At 47.0% G+C, this 24,838-nt stretch overlaps 1 protein-coding gene across 1 annotated transcript in view; it reads left to right on the top strand.

Annotated features, from left to right (window-relative positions):
- HADHB (hydroxyacyl-CoA dehydrogenase trifunctional multienzyme complex subunit beta) overlaps window positions 1–24,838 on the top strand; it is a 268,881-nt gene that overhangs the window by 136,093 nt on the left and 107,950 nt on the right. Inside the window, exon 9 of the mRNA XM_029596902.1 lies at window positions 15,893–16,073. Coding sequence (XP_029452762.1) covers window positions 15,893–16,073 — 181 coding nt within the window. The remainder of the gene's footprint in view (window positions 1–15,892; window positions 16,074–24,838) is intronic.

The raw sequence follows: 24,838 nt of genomic DNA, 5'->3' as shown, positions 1-24,838 counted from the left end.
AAACAAAAGCTGATGAGCTGGCATTCTTCTTCAGTAAGAAAATCACAAACCTGCTAACACAATTAAAGCCTAATACAGGCACACCAGCCAGCAATTACGCACTCCATAATAAAGACATCTCCCTCCAGTCTCTTGAACTCACCACTTCCTCAGAGATCCAAACACTTCTTAAGAAAATGAAACCCTCATCTCATCCACTAGACCAGATCCCATCTAAACTACTACTGCTAATCCCGGACACCATAACCAAAACCCTAGCGGACATCATAAACTGCTCATTCACCCAGGGTTTCTATCCAGACGACCTCAAACTAGCATCCATTAAACCGCTCCTCAAGAAGCCTAACTTGGACCCCAAAGATCCTAACAACTTCCGTCCAATCTCCAATCTGCCTTTCATTGCCAAGGTGATGGAGAAACTAGTTAACACACAACTATCTGAATACATAGAAGAACACAAAATTCTATTCCCTACTCAATTCGGTTTCAGAAAAGCTTCAAGCACAGAATCCCTTCTAATCTCACTGACTGACTACATTATATTGGGCCTCGACAAAGGACAGGCCTTCCTACTGATTTTATTGGATCTATCGGCAGCTTTCGATACTGTTAACCACGCCATATTACTAAAGCAACTGGCGAACATCGGTATTGCAGGATCAGCACTAACATGGTTCAAGACATTCTTAGAAAACAGAGGTTTCAAAGTTAAAATCCACAACAAAGAATCCCCCAGATACCCATCTTCACAAGGAGTTCCTCAGGGTTCCTCTCTCTCACCAACACTTTTCAACTTATACCTTCTCCCGCTTTGCCAACTGCTAAACAAATTGAACCTAAAACACTTCATATTCGCCGACGATGTCCAGATTGTGATCCCCATCAAAGAATCCATCACTAAAGCTCTAGAACTTTGGGAAAACTGTTTTCAAGAAATTAACGATCTCTTATCCAGCTTAAATCTTATTCTAAACCAATCAAAAAGCGAATTCATGCTAATCTCTCCAGATAATTGCAAAATCACTACAAACCCGCCAGCCAACTTGCAAATCTCAAAAGTAAGAGATTTAGGAGTTTCTATAGACAACCGGCTAAATTTAAAATCGTTTATCAACCAAACAACCAAAGCCTGCTTCCACAAACTGCACGTATTAAAAAGAATAAAACCCCTATTTCATTTCCATGATTATAGAACAGTGCTCCAAGCAATAATATTTGCGAAAATTGATTACTGCAACTCTATCCTACTAGGCCTCCCATCATCCCACACTAAACCTCTCCAAATGATACAGAACACGGCAGCAAGAATTCTAACAAACAAAAGGAGAAGAGATCACATTACACCAGTCCTCAAAGACCTTCACTGGTTACCAATCCACTACAGAATAATTCATAAGTCCCTCACCACAATCTACAAAAATATCCATGGACTGGCTCCACTCCATCTACAAATAGCTCTCAAAAAACACTCCTCCAACAGACCCATCAGAGAAGCATATAGAGAATATCTACAAGTACCTCACAACAATACTACCCAACATATAACATTGAGAGATCGGGCCTTCTCCACAGCAGGTCCCCCACTATGGAACTCAATCCCCTTAGAATTACGACAGGAACCATGTCTTCCAACCTTCAGGAAGAGACTTAAAACATGGCTGTTCATGAAAGCATTTCCGGACCCTTAATGATTCACTTCCATCAAATGCAGCAACACTGAGCATCTTCTATTAAACTGAAACAGACAATACCAACCAATCACTACAAGGTTTTACTTCTTGTTAAACTTTTTATCTCTCCTCTAACTCTAATCCCAGTTAGAATAACCCCTGTTTTATTGTAACTTTTTCTTCTATGCACTTGTTATACTTTTGTAATGTATACTCTTACGTTTTAGCTATGTACGTTATAATGTATTGCTCACCCCTTGTTTTATGTAAACCGACATGATACGAACTTCCGTGAATGCCGGTATAGAAAAACACAAATAAATAAATAAATATATATATATATATATATATAAAAATAAATATAATCAAAGTTAGGAGTGAAGAGTACTTCCCAGAAGGTTGGCAGTCCTGGTGAGGCCATGCCTTCTGGTTGTGAGGTGGACGAGCAGGAGGTTGGCAACCCTTTTTGACTCCAACCTTTTCACTGTTGGGGGTTGACAACTGGTGGTGCCAGCTCCCTCCCCCCGAGAAGGACGTCCGGAACCTGCTGCCACAGCTTCAGGAAAGTGGTTTTAACTTAGTTTTGAGTTTCAAAAAAAAAAGGGGGGGCAGTTTCTTTTTGCTTGGCTTCTCCTTTATGGTGCTTGGTTCGCGCAACCGGGGTAAGGTGCAGGCGGCCCGGCAAGGGATCTTGATTTTCTCATCTTCCTCTTAGTGGTGGTACAGGTGCACAACAAGAGCCATGTCGCATGGCAGCTGCTGTTCAGCATGCGGTGAGGCATGCGTGCAGCTTGCTCAGGCCGGCCTTTGTTCCTGCTACCTCTCTGGGGGAGAGGGCAGCTCAGGAACGCTGGTGAGAGTGTCGGGAAAGCATCAGGCCACTACGGAGATTGTGGGTGAGGTTGATGCAGCAGCCAGCTCCTTCCTGGTGCATGTGGGAATGGCGGCCATTTTCGCTTCGCTGACAGCAGCAACTCAAGCTGCAGGAGGAAAGCAAGCCCTTTCCACACCGCTGTCCCAGGCTGGTAGACCCATGGAGGCCAGGGGTGGGGGGGGCTCGGGAACCTTTGGGGAGGATGAGGACCTCCTGGAGGAGGATCCTGAGGATCCAGCAAGTTTTTCTCTGGACTTTCTGCTTCTGCTCCATAAGGCATCTCTTACCAGGAAGGCGGTGGGACGCTACCTTTCCGCGCACGAGAGGCCGCAGGATCCGTGTCTTTCCAAGCGGCCCAGAAAGGTGCAGGCTAGTGGGGCCACCAGGGTTTGGCAGTCCTGAGTTAGCCTAAACATTTGGAAAACACAAGCGAGCCCTCAGGAGAGTCAGAGGTTGGGGAACCTCTGGCGGAGGACACACACATACCCCCGGAGCTGCACTCGTCTCCGGACCATCAAGGCTCGGATGAAGGGCAGAGACTGTGGATGGGAACAATCCTAAGGTAGCTTGTCTTTTCCGCAGGGAGAAGTTGTGGCCCTTGATTCCATATGTTCTAAAGGAGCTGGGGATTCTGATCATTAAGAGATGGATCCAGTCATGGATGGCTTAAGAGGTCTGGTGAAGGCTTTCCCTTTTCATAAGTTGGTAAAGAAGCTTGTATTCTGGGAGTGGGAGACTCCGGACACTAGTCTGAAAGTTAGCAGAGCTATTGACAAGTTGTATCTGTTACAGGAGGACACGTTGGAATTGTTGTGGCTGCCAAAGATGGATGCCTCAGTGTCGCCTCTTACAAAGAAGACAACTATTCCTGTGGCTGGTTCGGCTGTGCTGATGTTGGTGGTCCCTCTCAAAAAGATGTTTGATATGTCTGCCCTGGGCATTTGGGCTGTGGTGTGCAGCAGTTTTATACTTCAGGTTGGTCTACTCTGGTTTCAGCAGTTGCAGTCTACTAAAGTGCTTTCAGCATCAGAGGCCAAGCAGGCCGAGCGGCTGGAAGCCGTGATTGCCTATGGGGCGGATGAATTATAGGATCTCATCAGAACATCCTCCAGGATTAAGATGTCTGTGGTCTCGGCTAGATGGCTCCTTTGGTTGAGGAAATGGTCAGCGGATGTTTGGTCTAAGTCGCATCTAGGAGCATTACCCTTTAAAGGGAAAATGCTTTTTGGCAAGGACTTGGAGGAGCTTGTGAAGCTCCTGGGCGAGAACAAAGGGAATAGGTTGCCGGAGGACAAGCTGAAGAGCGGTAAAGTGTTCTTTTCTATGCATCTTTGTTTTAGTGTAACTCAACGGTTTCGGCAGAATCTGGCTTCGGGAGGGGGCCCATAGACAAGGCGTGGGAGGCAGCAGTCCTGGTACCAGTCCTTTCGAGGCTGAAAGCCAGCCAGAGATGGTTTTGGCCATGGAGCATCAGGATCCAAGTCCACCCAATGAGGCGAGGCAGGCCCATTCCTTGGTGCCGGTTACAGGGAGTCAGTTGACTCTTTTCTTTGAGGAATGGGCCAAGATTACGTCAGACTAATGGGCCCTAAGTGTGATAAAACAATGCTACCCTTTAGAGTTTGGTTGCCCACTAAAAGATTTGTTCATGGTATCTCCTTGCACATACGCAAACAAAATGCTGGTAGTTAGGGAGTCCATCGACCATTTACAGATGCTGGGAGCCATCGTTCCTGTTCTTATGGGGGAGCGGAGAACGGGAAGGTACTCCATTTATTTTGTGGTCACAAAGAAAGGAGGGACTTTCCACCCCATTCTGGACCTGAAAAAGGTGAACGTGGCTCTCAAAGTTCTTCAATTTTGGATAGAGACTCTACGGTCGGGGATTGCAGCGTGTGCAAGGGAGAGTTTTTGGCATCTAATGAACTTGACAGAGGCTTACTTGCACATAGCAATCTGGCCGGATAATCAAAGGTTTTTGAGGTTCATGAATCTTGGGACACATTTTCAATTTTGTGCCCTGCCCTTCGGTCTGGCAATGGCCTCGAGAACCTTTACCAAGGTGATAGTTGTGGTGGCGGCTGCCCTCAGGAAGGACGGCATCTTAGTTCACCTGTATCTGGACAATTGGCTTATCCGGGCAAAGTCAGAGGATCTGTGCAGGCAGGCAGTGGTAGTGGTACTGCATTGTTTACAGTCCCTGAGTTGAGTTATGAATCTGTCAGTCATTTAGCCCCTTCTCAGGTGTTGGAGTTCCTGAGGATGTGTTTTGACTCCAAGTTCGGGAGTATTTTTCTCACCATGGAACGGATTGACAAGATACAGAGGTAGTTCCCAGGATGTGGGATTACTTGCAAGTTCTCGGCTCCTTGGCTTCCATGTTGAAATTGGTTGCATGGGAGTTTGCTTATATGAGATTGTTGCAGAGTGCGTTGCTTTCCCAGTGGGATCAGTTATCTGAACAATTTTATCTGCCATTTCCTTTTATGGAAGTAGCCAGGTCAAGTCTCTCATGGTGGCTTGGTCGAGACCACTTGAATTGGGGGTGTACCCTTGGAAGTTCTGAACTTGATGGTAGCTACAACCAATGTCAGCCTTTCTGGATGGGGAGCTGTGTGTCAGAATCAGATAGCACAGGGCCAGTGGTTACTGGAGGATGCTTCATGGTCTATCAATTGCTTGGAGGACGAGGGCAGCGTGCCTTGCATTGAGTGCCTTTCTTTCTCTCTTACGAGGATGGCCAGTGAGAATTTTATCAGATAATGTGACCACAGTGGCTTACATCAACCGACAGGGCTACCAAGAGTTGAGTGATGGCTCAGGAGACCCAGGAATTAATTTGCTGGGCGGAACGGAATCTGAAGTTGTTAGCAGCCTCTCACATAGCTGGGATAGACAGTGTTTAAGCAGATTTTATGAGTCTTCTTCAGCTAGATCCTGGGGAATGGGAGTTGTCGGAGGAAGCAGTGCGGCTTATCCTGCGGCTTATCCTGCTTAGACTTGATGGCAATTCAAGGCAGTGCTAAGGCTCCGCGCTTCTTCAGTCACAGAAAGGAGCACAGAGCAGAAGGAGTCAACGCTTTGGTACTCCCATGGTCGCAAGGGGTTCTCCTGTACGTTTTTCCTCCATGGCCACTGGTGAGCAAAGTTGTCAGGCAAATACAAACCCTTCCTTTCTTCCATAAGTGGTATCGTCCTTTCATTTGAATCAGTCAATGGAACTACCGGCTTTTCCAACTCTGGATGCAAGGATGCCTCTCGCAGGAGAGATGAGGCTTTTGGATGTGAAATGTGCTTTGCTGTGGTATCTTAAGGTCACTAATAGTTTTCAACTGTCCGATCATCTTTTTGTATTATGGAGTGGCACAAAGAAGAGACATAAGGCTCTATAGCACATTGACTGAAGGAAGAATAGGTTTGACATGCTTATGTTAGGGTTGCACTGTTCCTGAGGGATTGAGAGCTCACTCTTCTTGGTTGCAGGCGGCATCCTCAGCCAAATGTCAGCAAGTGTCGCCGCAAGTGATTTATAGGGCGGTTACTTGGAAGTTTTTGCACACTTTCACCAGGCATTATCATTTGGATATCCAGGCTCCAGATGCCATGGGCTTTGGTGAAAGTGTGCTTCGATCGAGACTCTTGTAGTCCCACCCTGTTTAGGGAAGCTTGGGTACATCCCAGGAGTCTGGACTGATTTGGGTACATTTACGGAAAGGAAAATTGGTTCTTACCTGCTAATTTTCATTCCTGTAGTGCCATGGATCAGTCCAGAGTCCTGCCCAGTTGGGGTGAAAAGGATTGGAGAGTCAACGCGATCTGTTATAAATAGACTGAAGAATGTTGCAGGTTTATTTGATTTTCTTCTCTTGCTTGGGTTGGAAAGGATTGTTCCCATTATGGGGTTCCACATCCTGTTTCTCGTTCAGGAGGGGCTTGTTATGTTGGATGTGGTTGTTTAGGTTCAGTGGTATCTTGGCTTGGGTACAGGTCAATACTGAGCAACTCTAGGTGGCACACCAGGTTATATGCCAGTGTCATTGAAACTTTCTCTGTCTCCATTTGCTGGAAAGGAGGCAAAACCCAGGAGTCTGGACTGATCTGTGGTACTACAGGAACGAAAATTAGCAGGTAAGAATCAGTTTTCCTATATGCACCAAAATAAAATATAAGCCAATGAAGTGAAATTCTTATAGGTCTTAGGGTGGCAATCACTACAGTAGAGTACCCCTTTCTGTGTAAGCATAACCTTTCAAGGGCCAGATCATAAGGTAAAATAGAGCTGGATCCTCCACAAAGCTCAGCCCTTAATATAATAGGCTACAAACACCAGTAAATAGAAGAGCACCTACCTACAACCTCTTGTTCAAGGCAAGTCAGTGAGTATTGTCAGACATTGCGATGATGGTGGCCTATATCAACCGACAAATCGGATGCTGGCACAGGAGTTAGTCCAATGGGCAGATCTCCACCTGCAGATGCTGGCAGCTTCCCACATAGCAGGGCTAGACAATGTCCAAGTGGATTTCCTCAGTCGACAACAGCTAGATCCTGGAGAGTGGGAATTGTCTGAGGAGGCCATGCTCCTGATTAGTCAGGAAGTATTTCTTCACGGAGAGGGTGGTGGATGCCTGGAATGCCCTTCCGGAGGAAGTGGTGAAGACCAGAACTGTGAAGGACTTCAAAGGGGTGTGGGATAAACATTGTGGATCCATAAAGTCTAGGGTACGTGAATGAAGAGTGGGTGGCTCGCGGGAATGACGGCTACTACCTGGAGATAATACCCTTATTCAATAAACACACACGGTTAATGCGACTCCAACATTGCTCTAAGCTTCAACAGCAAGAGGAAATGTGGAAAAAAAGATTTGCATTCACAAAAAAGCGGGGAGTAGCTTGCTTGTTATGGCGGTTACTACCCCAAACCAAATAAGCCTGATACTTCACTTTCAGTGCCCATCCAGCATAGCTCTCTGCTTCAACGGCAGGGAGAATGAAGAAAAGATGATTTATGTTAAGCATCAACCAACAAGAAATTAATTACATAGTCTGGGTAAACAAATAAGCATGGGTGTAGCTTGCTTTTTACGGCAGTTACTACCCCAAAACAATTAAGCCTGATACTTGACTTGGAATGCTTGTTACGGCAGTTACTACCCCAAAACAATTAAGCCTGATACTTCACTTAGAATACATATCCAGCGCAGCTCACTGCTTCAATGACAGGGGGGAATGAAGTAAAGAGGATTTATATCCAGACAACCAACAAGGACTGAATTGCACAGGCAGGGTAAACAAACGGGAGTAGCTTGCTTATTATGGCGGTTACTACCCCAAACCAATTAGCTAAATACTTCACTTAGATGCAGCTCCAGCACTGCTGTCTGCATCGATGGTGGGGGTGGAAGGGAATTGGAACCAAAAAGTTACCAATAAGGGCCCTGACCTCAGCGGTCAGAGTAACAGATAAGTATGAAAACAAATAGGTGTGAAAGATTGCTGGGCAGACTGGATGGGCCGTTTGGTCTTCTTCTGCCATCACTTCTATGTTACAGGTGGGGTGCCAGTACCCGTGTAAGGTCTCTTACTCTAGTGGTCCCACTGTACTGCGGGTTAATTTTCTGTGCGCATCACTTCATTATGCTTTGAGACTGCTCTTTAAGACTTCATCCTCTTCTAGGTAGATTGTACTTACCATCATCATCAATATCATTTGTTACATGCTTATCCAGTGGGAGAGTGTTCAAAGTGAGGTGCGATCTGAGTATACAGTGGCTTGGTGGGGAGAGATATTTCTAGGGAGGAAAGCCCAGGTTCTAGACTTCACATAAATAATTTAAGTATTTTTACAGTATAGGTGTTGGAGGTGTTAGCAAGAAGGGAAATACTCGACATAGGTTTGCATATTCAGTTTAACATTTATGGAGATATATCCAATTTGTATATAAATATAAGAGAAGAGATCTGATAAGTACAGAACTATATAAAGCGGTGGAATGGTTTTGGTAAAGGGAGCGCAGAGACACTACTGGCGCAGCTTTTCCTACCGATGTCAACATTTGTTTCCTCTTCATCCGGGCAAGTCAGGCCACACCAGTGGGCTGTGCACTCCAACCAGCAGGTGGAGACTGAGAACGGCGACTCGCTGACATGCCTTTCATATAGCTCACCACAGACATCAGCCAGCTGCTATTTCTCCATCTCCAGCAGGTGGTGGACATGTGTCCTTGCTTGTGGACTTTCACCTGCCAGGATTGAGCAGGCTGTCCTGACCTCCTGTGATGATAGCATTGTCTCCCTCCCTCAGTTGAGTGTCTGATATGTCAGGACAGGAGTGAGGTGAAGGCTGGAGCTCTAGCCCTCCTCCTGACAGAGGGAGAGTGAAGAAAGGTAAGGGAGCCTTGGGCTTAGCTCTTTTGGTTTGTCTCTCTGCCTCTCATGTCTGTTTTGTCTTCCTCTCTGCTACCTGATCTCTGCCCCAGTGTTTCTCTGCTGTTCTGCATTACCAGACCTCAGCACGTTAAATAAATTTTTACAAAAGAAAAAGAAAAACGTCCGCACTGGCAGTTTGCTGTTATGATCACGCGCAGAGCGGGGGCAGAGATAGAGGACTGCGTTGGGCCACTTTGCATGCAAGAGCCAAGGTGCTGCTATTTTTAAGCCGGTTGGAGTGCTGCGGCAGGAAAACCACGCAGCAGATGCCATTTTGCAGGTGCAGTATAGTACTGCTGAGGTGCGCAAAGGGGAGAGATGGTGTTGGGAGAGCAGTGTGGGGAAAAAGCTACACGTCTGCTCTGTCATATGAGGGTGATTAGTCCCAGGAGATCGCTAAGCATTTGCCAGAAATGTGTGAAGGCTCAGGGGATATCTCTGCAGGAGATTTTGTCCCTACAGGGACTTCAGGAGCTCCAGATTTGTCTCAGGAGGGAAGTGTTGCCCCAGCTTTTCCCAGGGGAGGTAAGGAGTCTTTCTCGCTGCCTCCTGCCAATTCCCACGGGGATGAGCTCAGAAGGGTGCTTTCCCTACTAAGGCAATGGATCTTTCCACAGTGTCATGGGTGAAATTTTTTAAAGGAATGTAGGCTTTTTGTAAAGGACAGGAAGGGCCCCGAGTGGAATCTCGGGAGCACCCGCATCAGCGGTTTCCCTCCTTTAGGTCTTGGAAGCAGTCAAAGGAGGATTCGTTCCCCATCCGATGGGTATAGTAGAGAAGGGCTCAACCTACTGGGGAATAAGGTGAAAACGTAGATCCTTAAGGAGACTCTTGGAAAGAGTTGAGACCCTCAATGGGGGATCCAGACAAGACATTTTTGGAGGAAGGGGAGATTCCTCCAGATGCAGAGCCGCCAGGATGATGCCTCGGCTTTTTCACAGAGACGAGATGTCTGATTTGATTTTACAGACCCTGAAGGCCCTTGATTGTGAGGAGGCCTTACGTGCAGCAGCTCAGGATTCAAAGAAGAATCCTGTGATGGTTAGTTTGCAAAAGGCATCCTGGTTTTTAACTCTGCACAAGGCTGTTCAGGAATTGTTCGGTTTGGAATGGAGTTCTCCTAAGGCTAAAGGGGGTTGCTCTTTAGTGGGTTTGTATCCTATTGATCCTAAAGCTAGGGAGCAGCTCTGGTTTCCCAAGGTGGATGTCCTGGTCTGTGCGTGACAAAGCTTACCACCATTCTGGTGAAATAAAGTGCGGCATTAAAAGATGTCCAGGATCGAAAGATTGAGGCGATTTTGAAACAGGCCTTTGAGGCAGTGGCCAAATCTCTACGTGCTGTTGTATGGTGGCTATGGCCGGATTACAGTTGGCCAAGGAGGTGTTGGGTGAGAATGGGCTATACCTGAAGCAGGGAGCTGCATACTTGGCATGTATGGCTGCTTGGCATGTATGGCTTGGCATGTATGACTGCTTGGGGGGTGGCTTCAGTTATTGCAGGCCAAAGACTTCTCTGGCTGCAGAACTGGTCCAGTCTCACCAAGTTGCCTTTTAAAGGGTGCTTATTATTTGGGGAGGAGTTAGAGAAGATGGTGGATCGATGGGAAGACTCCAAGTTTTCTTGGCTACCTGAGGACAGGAAATCTACTCCCTGATTTTCATCAGCAAAGGGGCGATTTCAGAGCACCCAGCGTTTTTGATCTTCCAGAGGTTCGAGTAATCGGACATCCCGCTCCTTTGCCAGATCTCAGTCCTTTTGGGCTAAGAAGCCAGGTAAAGATTGTACCTCTGGCTCTGGAGTTCCTCGATCCTCCCAATGAAGTTTTGGGGGTCCATCCTCCAGTTCCAGAGATAGGCAGCCGCTTGTCTCAATTTTATAGGAGGTGGATCCATATCACTTCCGACCAGTGGGTCTTGGAAGTGCTGCACGATGGGTGTGCTTTGGAACTTATCCTCTATGACGCTTTTAAGATTTTCCCATTCCGCAGAAAAGTGGACTGCGGTTCAGGCCACGTTGCAGAGGCTGCTCACTCTGAAGGCCATGGTGCCAGATCCAAAGGATCAGGAAGGCACATACAGTTATTCCATTTACTTCGTGGTTCCCAAGAAAGAGTGCTCCTTTCCGACCTATTCTAGATCTAAAGAGAATCAATTGAACCCTTCGGGTACCTGTTTTTGAATGGAAACCTTCAGGTCAGTATTCATGGCGTACAGAGGGGAGAGTTCCTTATTTCTCTGGATCTCTCGGAGGCATATCTACACATTCTAATTCACAAACGGCATCAGCAGTATTTGCGCTTTGTGATTTTAGACTGCCATTACCTGTTTCAGGTGTTGCCTTTCAGCTTGGGCATGGCACCCAGGACCTTTTCAAAGGTGATGATAGCGGTTGCTGCAGCTCTCCGCAAGGAGGGAATTCTGGTTCATCCATATTTGGATGACTGGCTAATCCGAGCTAAATCGGATACGGAGAGTTGGGTGGTGTCGAACAGGGTGGTTCAGTAGCTGCAGCACCTGGGTTGGGTAGTGAATTTGGCCAAGAGCAGCCTGCAGCCATCTCAGGTTCTGAATTATCTGGGTGTCTGGTTCAGTATGGCTCTTTGCAAGGTATTTCTTCCAGAGTCCCATAGTCTGAAGATCTGGGGGCAAGTCCAAGCCCTGAAATTGGCAGTCTCTCCGGTATGGTTGTATCTCCAGATGCTGGGATCAATGGCCGCACGCATATGCATCCTCTGCAGAGGTCGCTTTGGCCCACTGGAATCCTCGGTCTCAGGAGTACAATGTGCCATTGACCTTGCCACCGGAAGTGAGACGACAGTTGCTCTGGGGGCTACGCAGGACCATCTGGAGAAAGGAATGGAATTGAAGACTTGTGATTGGTTGGCGGTCACTACAGATGTGAGTGTACAGGCTTGGCACAGGGACAGTGGGTTTCTAAAGAGGCATCTTGGTCCATCAACCGCTGGAAGCCTGAGCAATTTGGCTAGCCTAACTGCAGTTCAAGGCCTGGTTGGTAGAAAAAGCGGTGAAAGTAATGTCAGAAAGTACAACAGCAGTGGCCTACATAAATCATCAAGGGGGGACTCTGAGTCGGGAAGTCTCAGGAAATGGACCACCTCCTTGTGTGATTAGAACATAAGAACATGCCATACTGGGTCAGACCAAGGGTCCATCAAGCCCAGCATCCTGTTTCCAACAGAGGCCAATCCAGGCCATAAGAACCTGGCAAGTACCCAAAAACTAAGAATATTCCATGTTACCGTTGCTAGTAATACATCATATGCATGTCCTTTCAGGGAAGAAATATGCATTATTTTATTAACTCTGTGGCTCCTGCACCTCCACATGTCATCTTATTTGCGCAAATGGCTTGCCACAGACGGTTTTTTTCCCTATGGAAAAAGCCTTTCATCACTACAGCCCTGCATGTCTCCTCCTCTGACTGAGGCTCATTGTACAAACCTTTGCGCAGGATAAAGTTCATTTTGTTCGCTTGACCCTTGCCAATTCACTCCTCAACAGATTTTTTCCTGCCTAAAGGTCTAACAGGTGACTTTTAAAAGCCCGACGCGAGCATTAATTAGGGGATGAGCGAATATGTCAGGCTCATGTGCGCAGAGGCAGATTTTAAAAGCAGCCGGGATACGCGCGCATCTCCCGCTGCGCGCGCAAATGAAATGTTTTCAAAAAAAGAGGCGGGGGGATGGGCATTCCGGGATTTTAACCTGATGTTTACGCATAAATACTTGGGGCCAGATTTTTAAACTTATGCGCGGGCGTAGATTGGAGCAGCAGTTACTGGCATTGCTGGCTTCTCATATACCAGGAGTTGACAACATGTGTGCAGACTATTTTAGTCGTCACGAGTTGGATCCAGGATAATGGGGATTGGTTCCCGAAGTGTTTTGTCTCATGGTGGAACAATGGGGTTGGCCCTTTTGCATTCATACGACTCTCCATCAGATCCAGAAAGTGGATTGCTTTTACAGTCTGACCCGGGATGTTCTAGCATTCGAAGTGGATGTGTTGGTTCAGTCCTGATCACAGGGTAAGTTGCTCTATGCATTTCCATCGTGGCCCACAACTGTCGGTTAATGCAGAAGATAGCACAGCATCCAAGCGTGGTGCTCCTGGTAGCCCTGGATTGGCTGCGCAGGCTGTGGTATGTGGATCTCCGTCTACTGGTGGAAGATCCGTGGCAGCTCCCACTGCTCAGGGTGCTCCTGCGGCAGGGTCCAGTATTTTATGACAATCCGGATTGGTTTTGTCTTACAGTTTGGCCCTTGTGAGGGCTTGCTATTGAACTGGGGATATTCAGATCCATAGAAATGATGGCAGAAGACCAAACGGCCCGTCTAGTCTGCCCAGCAAGTTTCGCACTTTTTTTTTTCTCTCATACTTATGTTACTGTTGGCTCTTAGTAACCTTTTGGTTCTGTTTCCCTTCCACCCCCACCATTAATGTAGAAAGCAGTGTTGGAGCTGCATCTAAGTGAAATATCTAGCTTAATTAGGGGTAGTAACCGCCTCAATGAGCAAGCTACACCCATGCTTGTTTGTTTACCCAGACTATGTAATTTAGTCCTTGTTGGTTGTTGTCTGTATATAGATCCACTTTTCTTCATCCCCCCTGCTGTTGAAGCAGAGAGTTATGCTGGATATGCATTGAAAGTGAAGAATCAGGCTTATTTGGTTTGGGGTAGTAACCGCCGTAACAAGCAAGCTACTCCCCGCTTTTTTGTGAATGCAAATCCTTTTTTCCACATTCATTCACGTCCTCTAGACTTTATGGATCCACAGTGTTTATCCCACGCCCCTTTGAAGTCGTTCACAGTTCTTGTCTTCACCACTTCCTCCGGAAGGGCATTCCAGGCATCTATCACCCTCTCCGTGAAGAAATACTTCCTGACATTGGTTCTGAGTCTTCCTCCCTGGAGCTTCAAATCGTGACCCCTGGTTCTGCTGATTTTTTTCGGACGGAAGAGGTTTGTCTTTGGATTATTAAAACCTTTCAAGTATCCGAAAGTCTGTATCATATCACCTCTGCTCCTCCTTTCCTCCAGGATGTTCATATTTAGATTCTTCAATCTCTCCTCATAAGTCATTCGATGAAGACCTTCCACCTTTAGGGTCGCCCTTCTCTGGACCGCCTCCATCTTGTCTCTGTCTCTTTTGAGATACAGTCTCCAGAACTGAACACAGTACTCCAGGTGAGGCCTCACCAAGGACCTGTACAAGAGGATAATCACTTTCCTTTTCTTACTCGATATTCCTCTCTCTATGCAGCCCAGCATTCTTCTGGCTTTAGCTATCCAATGATAGCTAAAATCCAATGATGAAAACTCTTTAGCGTGCAAGAAAGTTTTCCACCTCTTTGGCCTATATCCAGGTCTGGTAGGTCTTTGAATATTGTTCTCGGAACCGTTCTTGTCTTCCCGTTTTCAGCATCTATTCCTTTGATCTTGGAGTTTTTGCAAGAAGGTCTGCGTAAAAGTTTGACTTTCAACACACTCAAGGTGCAGATGGCTACCATAGCGTTTTATCGGGGATGCATTCAGGGGAGGCTCTTTTCTTCACATCCAGATGTGTCTAGATTTCTGAGGAGTGTGAAACAAGTTAGACTCCCTTTGCGATTTTCACTGCCTTTGTGGGATCTCAATCTGGTTCTCTTTTTGGTGGGTCCAACCTTTCATCCTCTGTGGAGTATTTCCTTGCGGTAGATGACCCTGAAGACTGTGTTTCTGGTTGCTGTTTGTTCGGTGAGGCAGATTTTGGGAATTGCAAGCCTTGTATAGAGAACTCTTTTTGGTTGATGGACAGGAATTCAGGAAACTGCAGCCTTTGGATGTACGGCAGCATTTATTGCGTTATCTGGAGGTTACCATTGTCTTTTGTAAGACGGATCGGCTCTTTCTCATTCACCGTGGGGTGAATAAGGGGGGGAGGCAGCCTCTCGAGCTACAGTGACTTAGTGAATTAATGAGGTGGCGTCAGTGGCTTATGCGAATGCCGGGAAACCTTTTCCGAAGCAGATAAGAGAGCATTTGACTTGGGCACAGGCAGTTTCCTGGGCAGAATTGTGTTTGCTTTCTCCGACAATGATCTGTAGAGCGGTGACTGGACTTCTTTGCATATGTTTTCCAGATTTGATTGGTTAGATCTGGCTGCGCAGGAGGATTAATCCTTTGCTAGGGCAATACTGCTTGGACCTCAGGCAGCCTCCCACTCTTCTGGGGAGTAGTTTTTGGTACATCCCATTGGTATGGACTGTCTTGCCCGGATGAAGAGGAAGGTGAAATTACTTCTTACCTGATATTTTCCTTTCCTCGAAGTAGGGCAAGCCAGTCCATCATCCCGCCCTGGGCTGCCTTTAGACGGTCGACAATCTTCTGTTGGGTGATATCCTTATTAAGGAACGTATGGTATGGCAAGGATCTCGGATACTCATGGAATTGTGCTGTTCCTGGTGAGTTTCGAGCTACAGTATAGTTGGCCGAGCAGAGTCCAGTGTTTCCATTTTGTTTTTAAAAAAAATTTAATTATTATTTAATGAAAAAATGTTCTATTTTGAGTAGTGATTATTGGAGGATGCAATAATGTTTGAGTAGTTTAGTGTCCACATTTGACTTTTGAAGAAAAATACTGGTTGGCTGATGTCTGCGGTGAGCTATATGAGAGGGATGTCAGCAAGGAGTCATTCTCAAGTCTCCACCTGCTTGTTGGAGTGCACAACACCTGGTGTGGACTGGCTTGCTCTACTTTGAGGAAAGGAAATTATCAGGTATGAAGTAATTTCACCTTTCTTAAATTTCTCCAAATATGTACAGGAGAAAAGCACTTTAAAGTTTTGTCCTTTTTTTTTTTTTTTTTTTTAATCATTTATCTTTTGGAAACTCATTTGGGAAATCCTACCTGTTTAGCTCCCTGCTGTGGCCGAGTTCTCCACAAGTGAAACCATGGGGCACTCTGCAGACCGGCTGGCTGCCGCATTTGCTATTTCACGGGAGGAGCAGGATGAATATGCTCTACGTTCTCACACTCTAGCCAAGAAGGCTCAAGATGAGGGGCTCCTTTCTGATGTGATACCATACAAAGTGCCAGGTACGTGTCTCTTCCTTACTGCAGTAGTCACAGACATTATGCAATTTACCCTTCAGAAGAGAGTACAGCCTAAGGACAGTTTGTAGATTTCAATCCTGTTTCTATTAGGTCAGTATTCAGTAAGCTGGCCAGCAGATAATTTATCTGGATAAATTTACCCAGATAACTTCAGCCAAATATTCAGTGGCACTTAATAACTTAAAAGACCCACTAAGTATACTAGGCTAAAGTTACCTGGGTAGCTTTGTCACTCATCAGGCTTTTAAATATTGGCCAATTTAAGTCTTATCTCCTACCTTAAAATTGGTTCACAACCTTCCACTCCTTCCCACTAACCCTCAAAAGTATCTGTCAAACTCAGTGGGAGGAAGAGGGGCTCTTACCACCTTCTACTAGCCTGAATAGTACATGCCAATAAAGCTGATACTCATTCACTTAACTTACTCACTGATTGTCAGTAAAAGGACCAATCAGTGTTTGGGGACTGGGGTTAGGACCACTGCCCTCTGTTTTCGTAGATATCTTGGAGGTCTCTTGACTTACTACATAATTTTATATATTTTGTGGGATGGAAAAGGAGGTGGGGGGGCACCACTCAACCCACATAACATTTTATTCTTCCCTTTAGAGATGGAGGAAGGGATTGGGTACTGTTTGTTTGTTTTTTTAACTTTAAGACTGAGATTTATCCAACCACCGTTAGCCAGTTAGATTTATCCAGCTAGCACTTAATATCAGGGTTAGCTGGCTAAACTTAAACCACAACTCCATGCATCCTCTTCATTATTTGGCTTAAATTTTAATTCGGTAATGACTTACCCGTGAAAACTTAACCATTGCGTGGGCTAGAAATTAAAAATTCAGAGTTTGTCTGACTTAACTTCCACAATTACCTCTACAGACTCACGCAATAAAAGCAGAAATCCACTTACAGGCCGATACAGTGGAGTGCACTGTTAAACCCGCATTTGGACGCTTGTTTTCGACATGCTAGCTTTACCCCTTATTCAGTAAGGGGTAATAGCGCATCGACAATGCGAGTCCAACACCCCCGAAACTAATAGCGCCCGCAACATGCAAATGCATGTTGATGGCCCTATTAGTTATTCCCGCGCGATACAGAAAGTAAAATGTGCAGCCAAGCCGCACATTTTACTTTCAGAAATTAACGCCTGCCCAAAGGCTGGCGTTAATTTCTGCCGGCGCCGGGGAAGTGCAATGGCGATATTAAGTCGGAGGCCCTAAAAATTAAAAAAAAAGTAAAAATTATAAAAATAAAAAATTGGCACGTGATCGGAAGACGGACGCTCAATTTTGCCGGCGTCCTTTTTCCGAACCTGTGGCTGTCAGCGGGTTTGAGAACCAACGCCGGAAAAATTGAGCGTTGGCTGTCAAACCCGCTGACAGCCACCGCTCCTTTTACCATGGGCCCTAATTTGCATAGGCCACCCTCCTGAATCGCGCGCTCAGGAGAGTGGCCTGTGCACGCGCCGGGAAAGCGGGTGTTCGCCAGCTCTCCTGCGCGTTTTTCTGTATTGGCCTATTAGTTTGCACAGTTGAAATCTGTGTTTCTGACCATGCCCAGATCAGTCCAAACCAGTGGGTTATTCATCCCTTCCAGCAGATGGAGTCGGAACAAAACTTTGAGGCACTGCTGCTTATCTGAGAGTGCCACCTGCATGACCTCCGTATTTCTCTGACTCCAGCAGATGGTAGAGATCACCTGCAGGCTGTTAAAAAAAAAAAAAAAAAAAAATTTTTGTTTTACAGTAGTTTTATATTCCAGATCATGGACACTCCCTGAGGTGTTAGGCATCTTTGGGAGCCATCCTTCAGATGGAACCGGGGGGGGGGGAGGGAGTTGGATACCCCTGACTGGGTTCGCCCGCAGCATATCAGACAGTCTGATAGCCAGGGGTCCTGGCTCCCTCGACCCTCTGAGGCACCCTCTCACCCTTTTTCCTCAGGACAGGGAAGTACCCACTTAATAAAGTTTCTTTAAGTTCCATGTTAAAAAATAAAAAAAACTGTAGTGTACAAGAAGCAGAAGAGCAAAGCTTAGCAGGAACTTTGGCGGGGAGTGTCTAGTCAGCAGGAGTTGTCAGCCAGGGCCGGGAGGTGCAGGACTTGAGCGGTGGTCACCTGGCTGTTAACCCAGGGCTCCAGGTGATTGCGGTCGATTGCAACACTAGTGCCGGGAGGGAACCGCAGTGCCTCGTTCCTTGTGTAGTCCTGTACTCTGGTGGGGCTGACTGAACTCTGTCACTGTTCCTGGGAAGTCCCCGGTGAGGATTGCATCCGTTCCTGGCGGCGGCTCGGCGCGCCCAAGTTTGGCATGCATAGCCACGCAGGAGGCCTTGTGGGGGAGCACCGTGGGGCGCGATCGGAAACACAGCACCAAAAACTAAAATGGCAGCCTGCCATGTGTGTGACGCAGCGGGTCTGAACTCGCGTTCCCTCTGCCCGGCATACGTTTCAGGGCAGGAAGGCCCCTTGAGCCACGCAGAAAATCGCTGCAGGAGGTCTGTTCCTGTTGCTGCCATGGAGGCAGTGCAGGAGACCACAGGGCGGTCGGGCGATTCTCCCACACTATCCCCAGTCAGGTAGGATGCCTCCGAAGGGGAGGGTGAGGCAGCTTGACAGTCTCTGGGATCGGGAGAAGATGAACCGGGGGATTTTTCCCCAGATTTTATTCTCCTTCTCCATAAGGCCTACCTGGCTAGGAGAAGTGGAAGAAGAAGGCGGGCAGGGGATTGCCCGTGGGCCCCTGCGGCTAAAAAGTTTAAAGTGGCTTTTCGGGGGACTGGCAATATTCTTCAGCACCTGGGTTTGCTTCATGCGGCTGCAGAGGCTGGTCCCAGAAACAGCGAGGACTTGGATCAGTCCCAATTGGACCCCCTCAGTGCAGGAGCTGACACAGATGCGCCTCCGACCCCTGACACAGACGGGGCGAAAGATGACCCTGATCCCGACGAGGTCCCGGAGGAAGATGATCCACGGGTAGTGGGTCTGTTTAAAAGGGATGAACTGCGCCCCCTCATCCCATAGGTGCTGGAGGAATTAGGTGTGAAGGTCACTCAGGAAGAGTCTGATAATGGTGTTCTCCCAGTCCTGGATGAGCTGAGGGGACCCACTAGCACTTTTCCATTGCCCAAGAAGATCCGAAAGCTGGTGAACCGGGAGTTGGACTCCCTGGATGCCGACCTGAAGGTGGGCAGAGTGATGGCCAAGCCTTACCCCTTAATGAAAGGACTCCCTGGAATTACTGAGGATCCCGAAAGTGGATGCGGCCTTCTCAGCGGTAACCAAGAAGATGACTATCCTGGTGGCTGGAGCAGCAGCAGCCTTGAAGTATATCCAGGATCTTAAGCTGGAGGTGCAACTCAAACGGATGTTTGAGGTCTCAGCGTTGTCTTTGGGTAGCTGTCTGTGCCAGTTTAATGCAAAGGGCCTGTTTCTGTTTGGTTCAGAAAGGCCCGGCGCCGGCGTCCGCAGTGGAAGGCGGCACGTTGCAGGCTGCACATCTGGAGGCAGGCATAGCCTTCGTGGCAAATGCTTTGTATGATTTGGTGCGTACGTTGGCTCGCTGCATGGTCTCCTCGGTAGCAGCTACAAGCTGCTGTGGGTTACGTAACTGGTGAGTCGATTTATAGTCCAAGGTCCAGCTTTGTAATCTTCCCTTTAAGGGGAAGCTGTTATTTGGAGAGGACCTGGATCAGTGGATGAAGGTCCTGGGGGAGTCCAAGGGGAATAGATTGCCGGAGGACAGGTAGCCCAATTAAAAGGTGTTTCCTTCTCGGGCTCGTTTTCAGGATTCCCGTCTGTTCCTTTCCGGCAAGTTCTCATCTGTTTCCATCGCAAAACAGGGTGGCGGGTGCCAACAGTCCTTTCCTGGAGTACGCAAGTTCACCAGAGACCGCGTCTGGCAGGGCACTGGGAGCGGAAAATCAGCCCAATGAAGTCAGTGGTCCACTGTAGGAGGCAGATTGTCTAACTTCTACAAGGAGTGGGAAAAGATTACCTCGGACCATTGGGTGCTGGAGGTGATACTAGAGGGCTATGCTCTAGATTTTTTGTGCCCGCCTCAGGAGGCCTTTGTGGAGTCCCATGTGGTCTCTCGCATCAGGCAGGAGGCAGTGTTGGGGATGCTGCTCACCCTAAAGGCCATTGTTCCTGTCCCTCTGGAGGAGCAGGGTCAGGGCAGGCATTCTGTTTACTTTGTGTTGCTGAAAAAGGAGAGGCTCCTTTCACCCATTCTCGATTTGCAGAAGGTGACTGTTCCTTCGGGTTCCACGCTTTGAGCTTGGCGACAGTGCCCCACGCGTTCACCAAGGTGATGATGATGGTGGCTGCAGCTCTTAGCCGGGAGGGAGTTTTGGTCCACCCGTATCTGGACAATTGGTTGGTTCGAGCGAAGTCCAGGGAGGAGTACAAGAAATCCAGCCGAAGAGTGATATCCACCTTACAGTCTCTCGGTTGGATTATCAATATGCACAAGAGTCAGTTAGAGCCGACTCAGTCGCTGGTTTACTTAGGGGCACGCTTCAACACTCAGCAAGGCAGGGTTTTCCTGGCAGCGGACCGGGTGTCGAAGTTGCAGTCTCAGGTCAAGCACCTTCTTAGTCTGGAGGTGCCCAAAGTGTGGGATTATTTACAGATCCTGGGGTCCATGGCATCCACTTTGGACTTGGTTACATGGGCGTTCGTTCACATGAGACCACTGCAACGCACGCTGTTGTCTAGATGAAGTCCCTGCCTTTGAGGAGTTTCATCTTCCTTGCCTCTGCTTCGGGAGTCCAGGTCCAGTCATTCATGGTGGCTGTCTCGTCCCAATTTAGAGAAGGGGATGGATCTGGAGTCTCCGGCTGGGTGGTGGTCTCCACAGATGCAAGCCTCTCTGGCTGGGGAGTGGTGTGCTTGGGCCGGTCGGCACAAGGTCTGTGATGCCTGGAGAAGTTCTGGTCCATTAATCGCTTTGAGATGAGGGCAGTCTGTCGAGCCCTGAAGGTTTTTCTGCCACTGGTCCAGGGTCGCATGGTTCGAGTGCATTCGGACAACGCAACGGCTGTGGCATACATCAATCGGCAGGGCGGCACGAAGAGTTGTGCAGTGGCATTGGAGGCCCTGAGATTATTTGCCTGAGCAGCGCATGATCTCGAAGGCCTAGCCGCATCGCACGTAGCGGGAGTAGACAATGTGCAGACGGATTCGTTAGCAGGCAGCAATTGGATCCTGGGGAGTGGGAGTTGTCCCCTGAGGTGTGGAACCACATCTTTGTGAGGTGGGGCACTCTCCAGTGGGATCTTAAGGCAATGCGGCTCAACTCCAAAATGGAGAGATTCTTCAGTTGCCGAAAGGAACTCTGTTCGGTGGGCCTTATTGCTCTGGTGTGCCCTTGGCCGACAGGAATTCTTCTGTACGTTTTTCCTCCTTGGCTCCTCATAGGTCAGGTTCTCAGGTGCATAGAATGGCATCCAGGGACAGTGGTTCTAGTGGCACCAGAATGGCCACGGAGACTGTGGTTCGCAGATCTGGTGAGATTTGCAGTGGAAAGTCCTCTCAGTCTGACTCATCTTCCAGACCTGTTGCGTCAGGGTCCCATATTTTTGGATCGGGAGGATTGCTTTTGTCTCGCAGCTTGGCTTTTGAGAGGCGGAGACTTTGATTGAAGGGTTACTCCAAACAGGTCATCTCCACTCTTTTTCAATCCAGAAGACCAGCGACCTCTATGGTGTATATTAGGGTCTGAAAACTGTTTGAAGTTTGGTGTCTTCAGTGTCATGTAAATCCTCTGGCCGTGGAGGTGTCATATGTGCTGGATTTCCTGCAGCAGGGGTTGTCCAAGGATTTGGCTTACAACTCGCTTCGTGTGTAGGTGGCTGCCTTGGGTGCGCTTAGAGGCAGGTTTCAGGGTAGGACTCTGTTCATCTGGATGTAGTAAGGTTCCTCAAAAGGGCTAAGCTGTTATGTCCTCCAGTGTGAAAGATTTGCCCAGATTGGAGCCTCAACCTAGTACTTTGTGTCCTTTGCGGAACCCCATTTTAACCCTTGATAAGGGCTACCCTGAAGGATTTAACTCTGAAGCGATCTTTTTGGTAGCTATTTGTTCAGCTCAAAGGATTTTGGAGCTTCAGGTTCTGTCATGTAGGGATCCGTTTTTGTGAATTTCTAGGATTGGAATCTCATTGAGAACAGTGCCTTCCTTTGTTCCTGAGGTGATGCCTGCCTTTCATGTTAATCAGATGGTGTATCTTCTGGGTTTTTCAGAGTAGTTGAAAGATTCTCCTCAGGATAGAGAATTACATCTTCTGGATGTGCAGCAGACACTACTTCGGTATTTGGAGGTTACTAATTTATTTATTTATTTAGCAATTTTTTTATTTTTATTTTTTTTTATATTCTGTGGCACGTGCAGCACATCACCTTGGTTTACAGCAAACAATAATGCAGCAACAGGCTTTACAATAAAATATTAAATGGAGCAAAAAACAAGAAACAAACAAATAGCATGTTTAACAGTTAACTTAGCAAATAAATATCATTGACGTAAGAGTAACAAGGATTACCGAGAATTTGATCTACATATAGAAATATACAGTAGCGAGCTTTTCTAGGGAACAAGTGCAGGTAAGGATAGGAGGGGGAATCAGGAGGGAGGTTAAACAGTGACGTACGTGGCCTGTAATGGGTCCAGTCAGTCATGGGTATGCTTTTTTGAACAGCCAGGTTTTTAGGTTTTGTTTAAATTTTCTGTGGCAAGGTTCCTGGCGCAGTTCAGAGGGCATACTGTTCCATATTGTGGTTCCTGCTATGATGAGAGAGCGTTCTTTTGTAGATGCATGTTTGTTAAGTTTAGGAGAGGGGATCGGCAGTCTGGCCTGATGCTGCGATCTTGTTGGTCGGTTTGTCTTCTTGAAATACAGGTGTTCAGAAAACCATTGCATGTTTCGGTTATGAATGGCCTTGTGTATTAGCGTAATGGATTTGTATATAATCCTGGATGCAAAGGGTAGCCAGTGAAGAGACTGAAGAGCAGGAGTGATGTGATCGTGGCGGTGTGTATTGGTGAGTATGCGGGCAGCTGCATTTTGTAGCATTTGTAATGGTTGTAACATGTGTTTTGGTAAGCCTAACAGTAATGCGTTGCAGTAGTCAAGCTTTGACAGGATTGTAGCTTGTAGTACTGTGCGGAAGTCATATGGGTGTAAGAGAGGTTTGATACGCTTTAGTGTATGGAGCTTGAAAAATTCATTTTTAACAGTGGCAGTGATTAATTTTTTAAACGTAAGATTGTTGTCAATGATGATACCAAGGCTGCGGACTTGTTGTTGAGTGGGTGGACAGACTTGGGATAGGAAAGTTGTGTTCGATGTGGAGTTGTTTGGAGGTGAGATGATGAGCAGCTCAGTTTTGTTGGTGTTAATGGCCAAATAGTTGTCAGTAAGTAGTTTTTTTTATTTCAGTGAGGGCCGCGTTCCATGTGTTCAGGGCATTAGTGAGAGAACTGTTTATAGGTAGGAGGATCTGCACATCATCTGTGTAAATGAAGTGCTGAAAACCCAGTTTTGAGAGTAGTCGACAGAGAGGTGTGAGATAAATATTAAACAGAGTTGAAGAAAGTGAGGATCCTTGGGGTACTCCTTGTGCGAGGCTTCTTGGCTTGGATTCACATCATCCTCTTTTTACACTGTAGGTCCTATTGTTCAGGTATGATTGGAACCAGAGTAGAGCTGTGCCGGTGATACCTATTTCAGTGAGGCGGGTGATGAGGGTGTTGTGATTGACAGTGTCAAAAGCAGCAGATATATCTAGAAGGGCGAGAATGTATGAGTGGCCAGAGTTTAGGGCTTTTAGGAGCAACTCTGATAGGGATAGTAGAAGCGTTTCCATGCTGTGGTACTTTCTAAATCCATATTGGGACGGAAAGAGTAATTGATGCTCGTCGAGGTATTCAGTGAGTTGTTTATTGATGATTCTCTCCATAATTTTGGATAGGAAGGGGAGGTTTGAAACTGGACGATAGTTCGCTGGATCAGCAGTATCTAGGTTTGGTTTTTTAAGGGTAGGTTTTATGATGGCATGTTTGAGCTGAGAAGGAACTGTGCCCGATAAAATCGATTTGTTGAGAATCTTTGCAATGGGTTTTGCTATAGTAGTGGGGATTGAGAGTAGTGTTTTAGTGGGCATTATGTCTGCGGGGTGCAGTGCTGGTTTAATTTTTTTCAGTATAGTCTCGACTTCTATAGGCGAAGTAGTCTCAAGGTTTGTAAGCTTAGTTTCGATGTTTGTGTGAGTGGCTGGTGATGATTGGTTGATGGATGTTCTGAGTGCAGTTAGAGAGAGTTTGTTTCTGTGGGCGCTGCTAGGAGTTAAAGATGAGTTGGGCAAGGTTTGTGAATTGAAGCGTCTCAGAATAGATTCTATTTTGTTGTGGAAGTAAGCAGCAAGTTTCTCACATTTTGATTCATCATCATTGTTTGAGTTTGTGTTGTCCGGTGCAGTAATGAGGCTGTTGACGTATTGGAAGAGTGCACGGGGGTTGAATTGGAATTGGTGGATTTTCACTGCATAAGTCTTTCTTCGCTTTGTCAGTGGCTTGGCGGTAGTTGTGGAGTAATGACTTGAATTTTAATAAAAAAGTTGGATTTTGGTTTCTGTGCCACTTCTTTTCCGATTTGCGGAGCTCAGCTTTCATTGATCTTAGTTCAGGTGTAAACCATGGTTTTTTGTTTATCTTCTCTGTGTCGATTTCTTTGGTTCGCATG

Source organism: Rhinatrema bivittatum, chromosome 3 (assembly GCF_901001135.1).
Source record: "Rhinatrema bivittatum chromosome 3, aRhiBiv1.1, whole genome shotgun sequence".
Taxonomy (NCBI): domain Eukaryota; kingdom Metazoa; phylum Chordata; class Amphibia; order Gymnophiona; family Rhinatrematidae; genus Rhinatrema; species Rhinatrema bivittatum.
The sequence above is the reverse complement of the archived record's forward strand: the minus strand, read 5'-3'. Positions and strand labels throughout refer to the sequence as shown.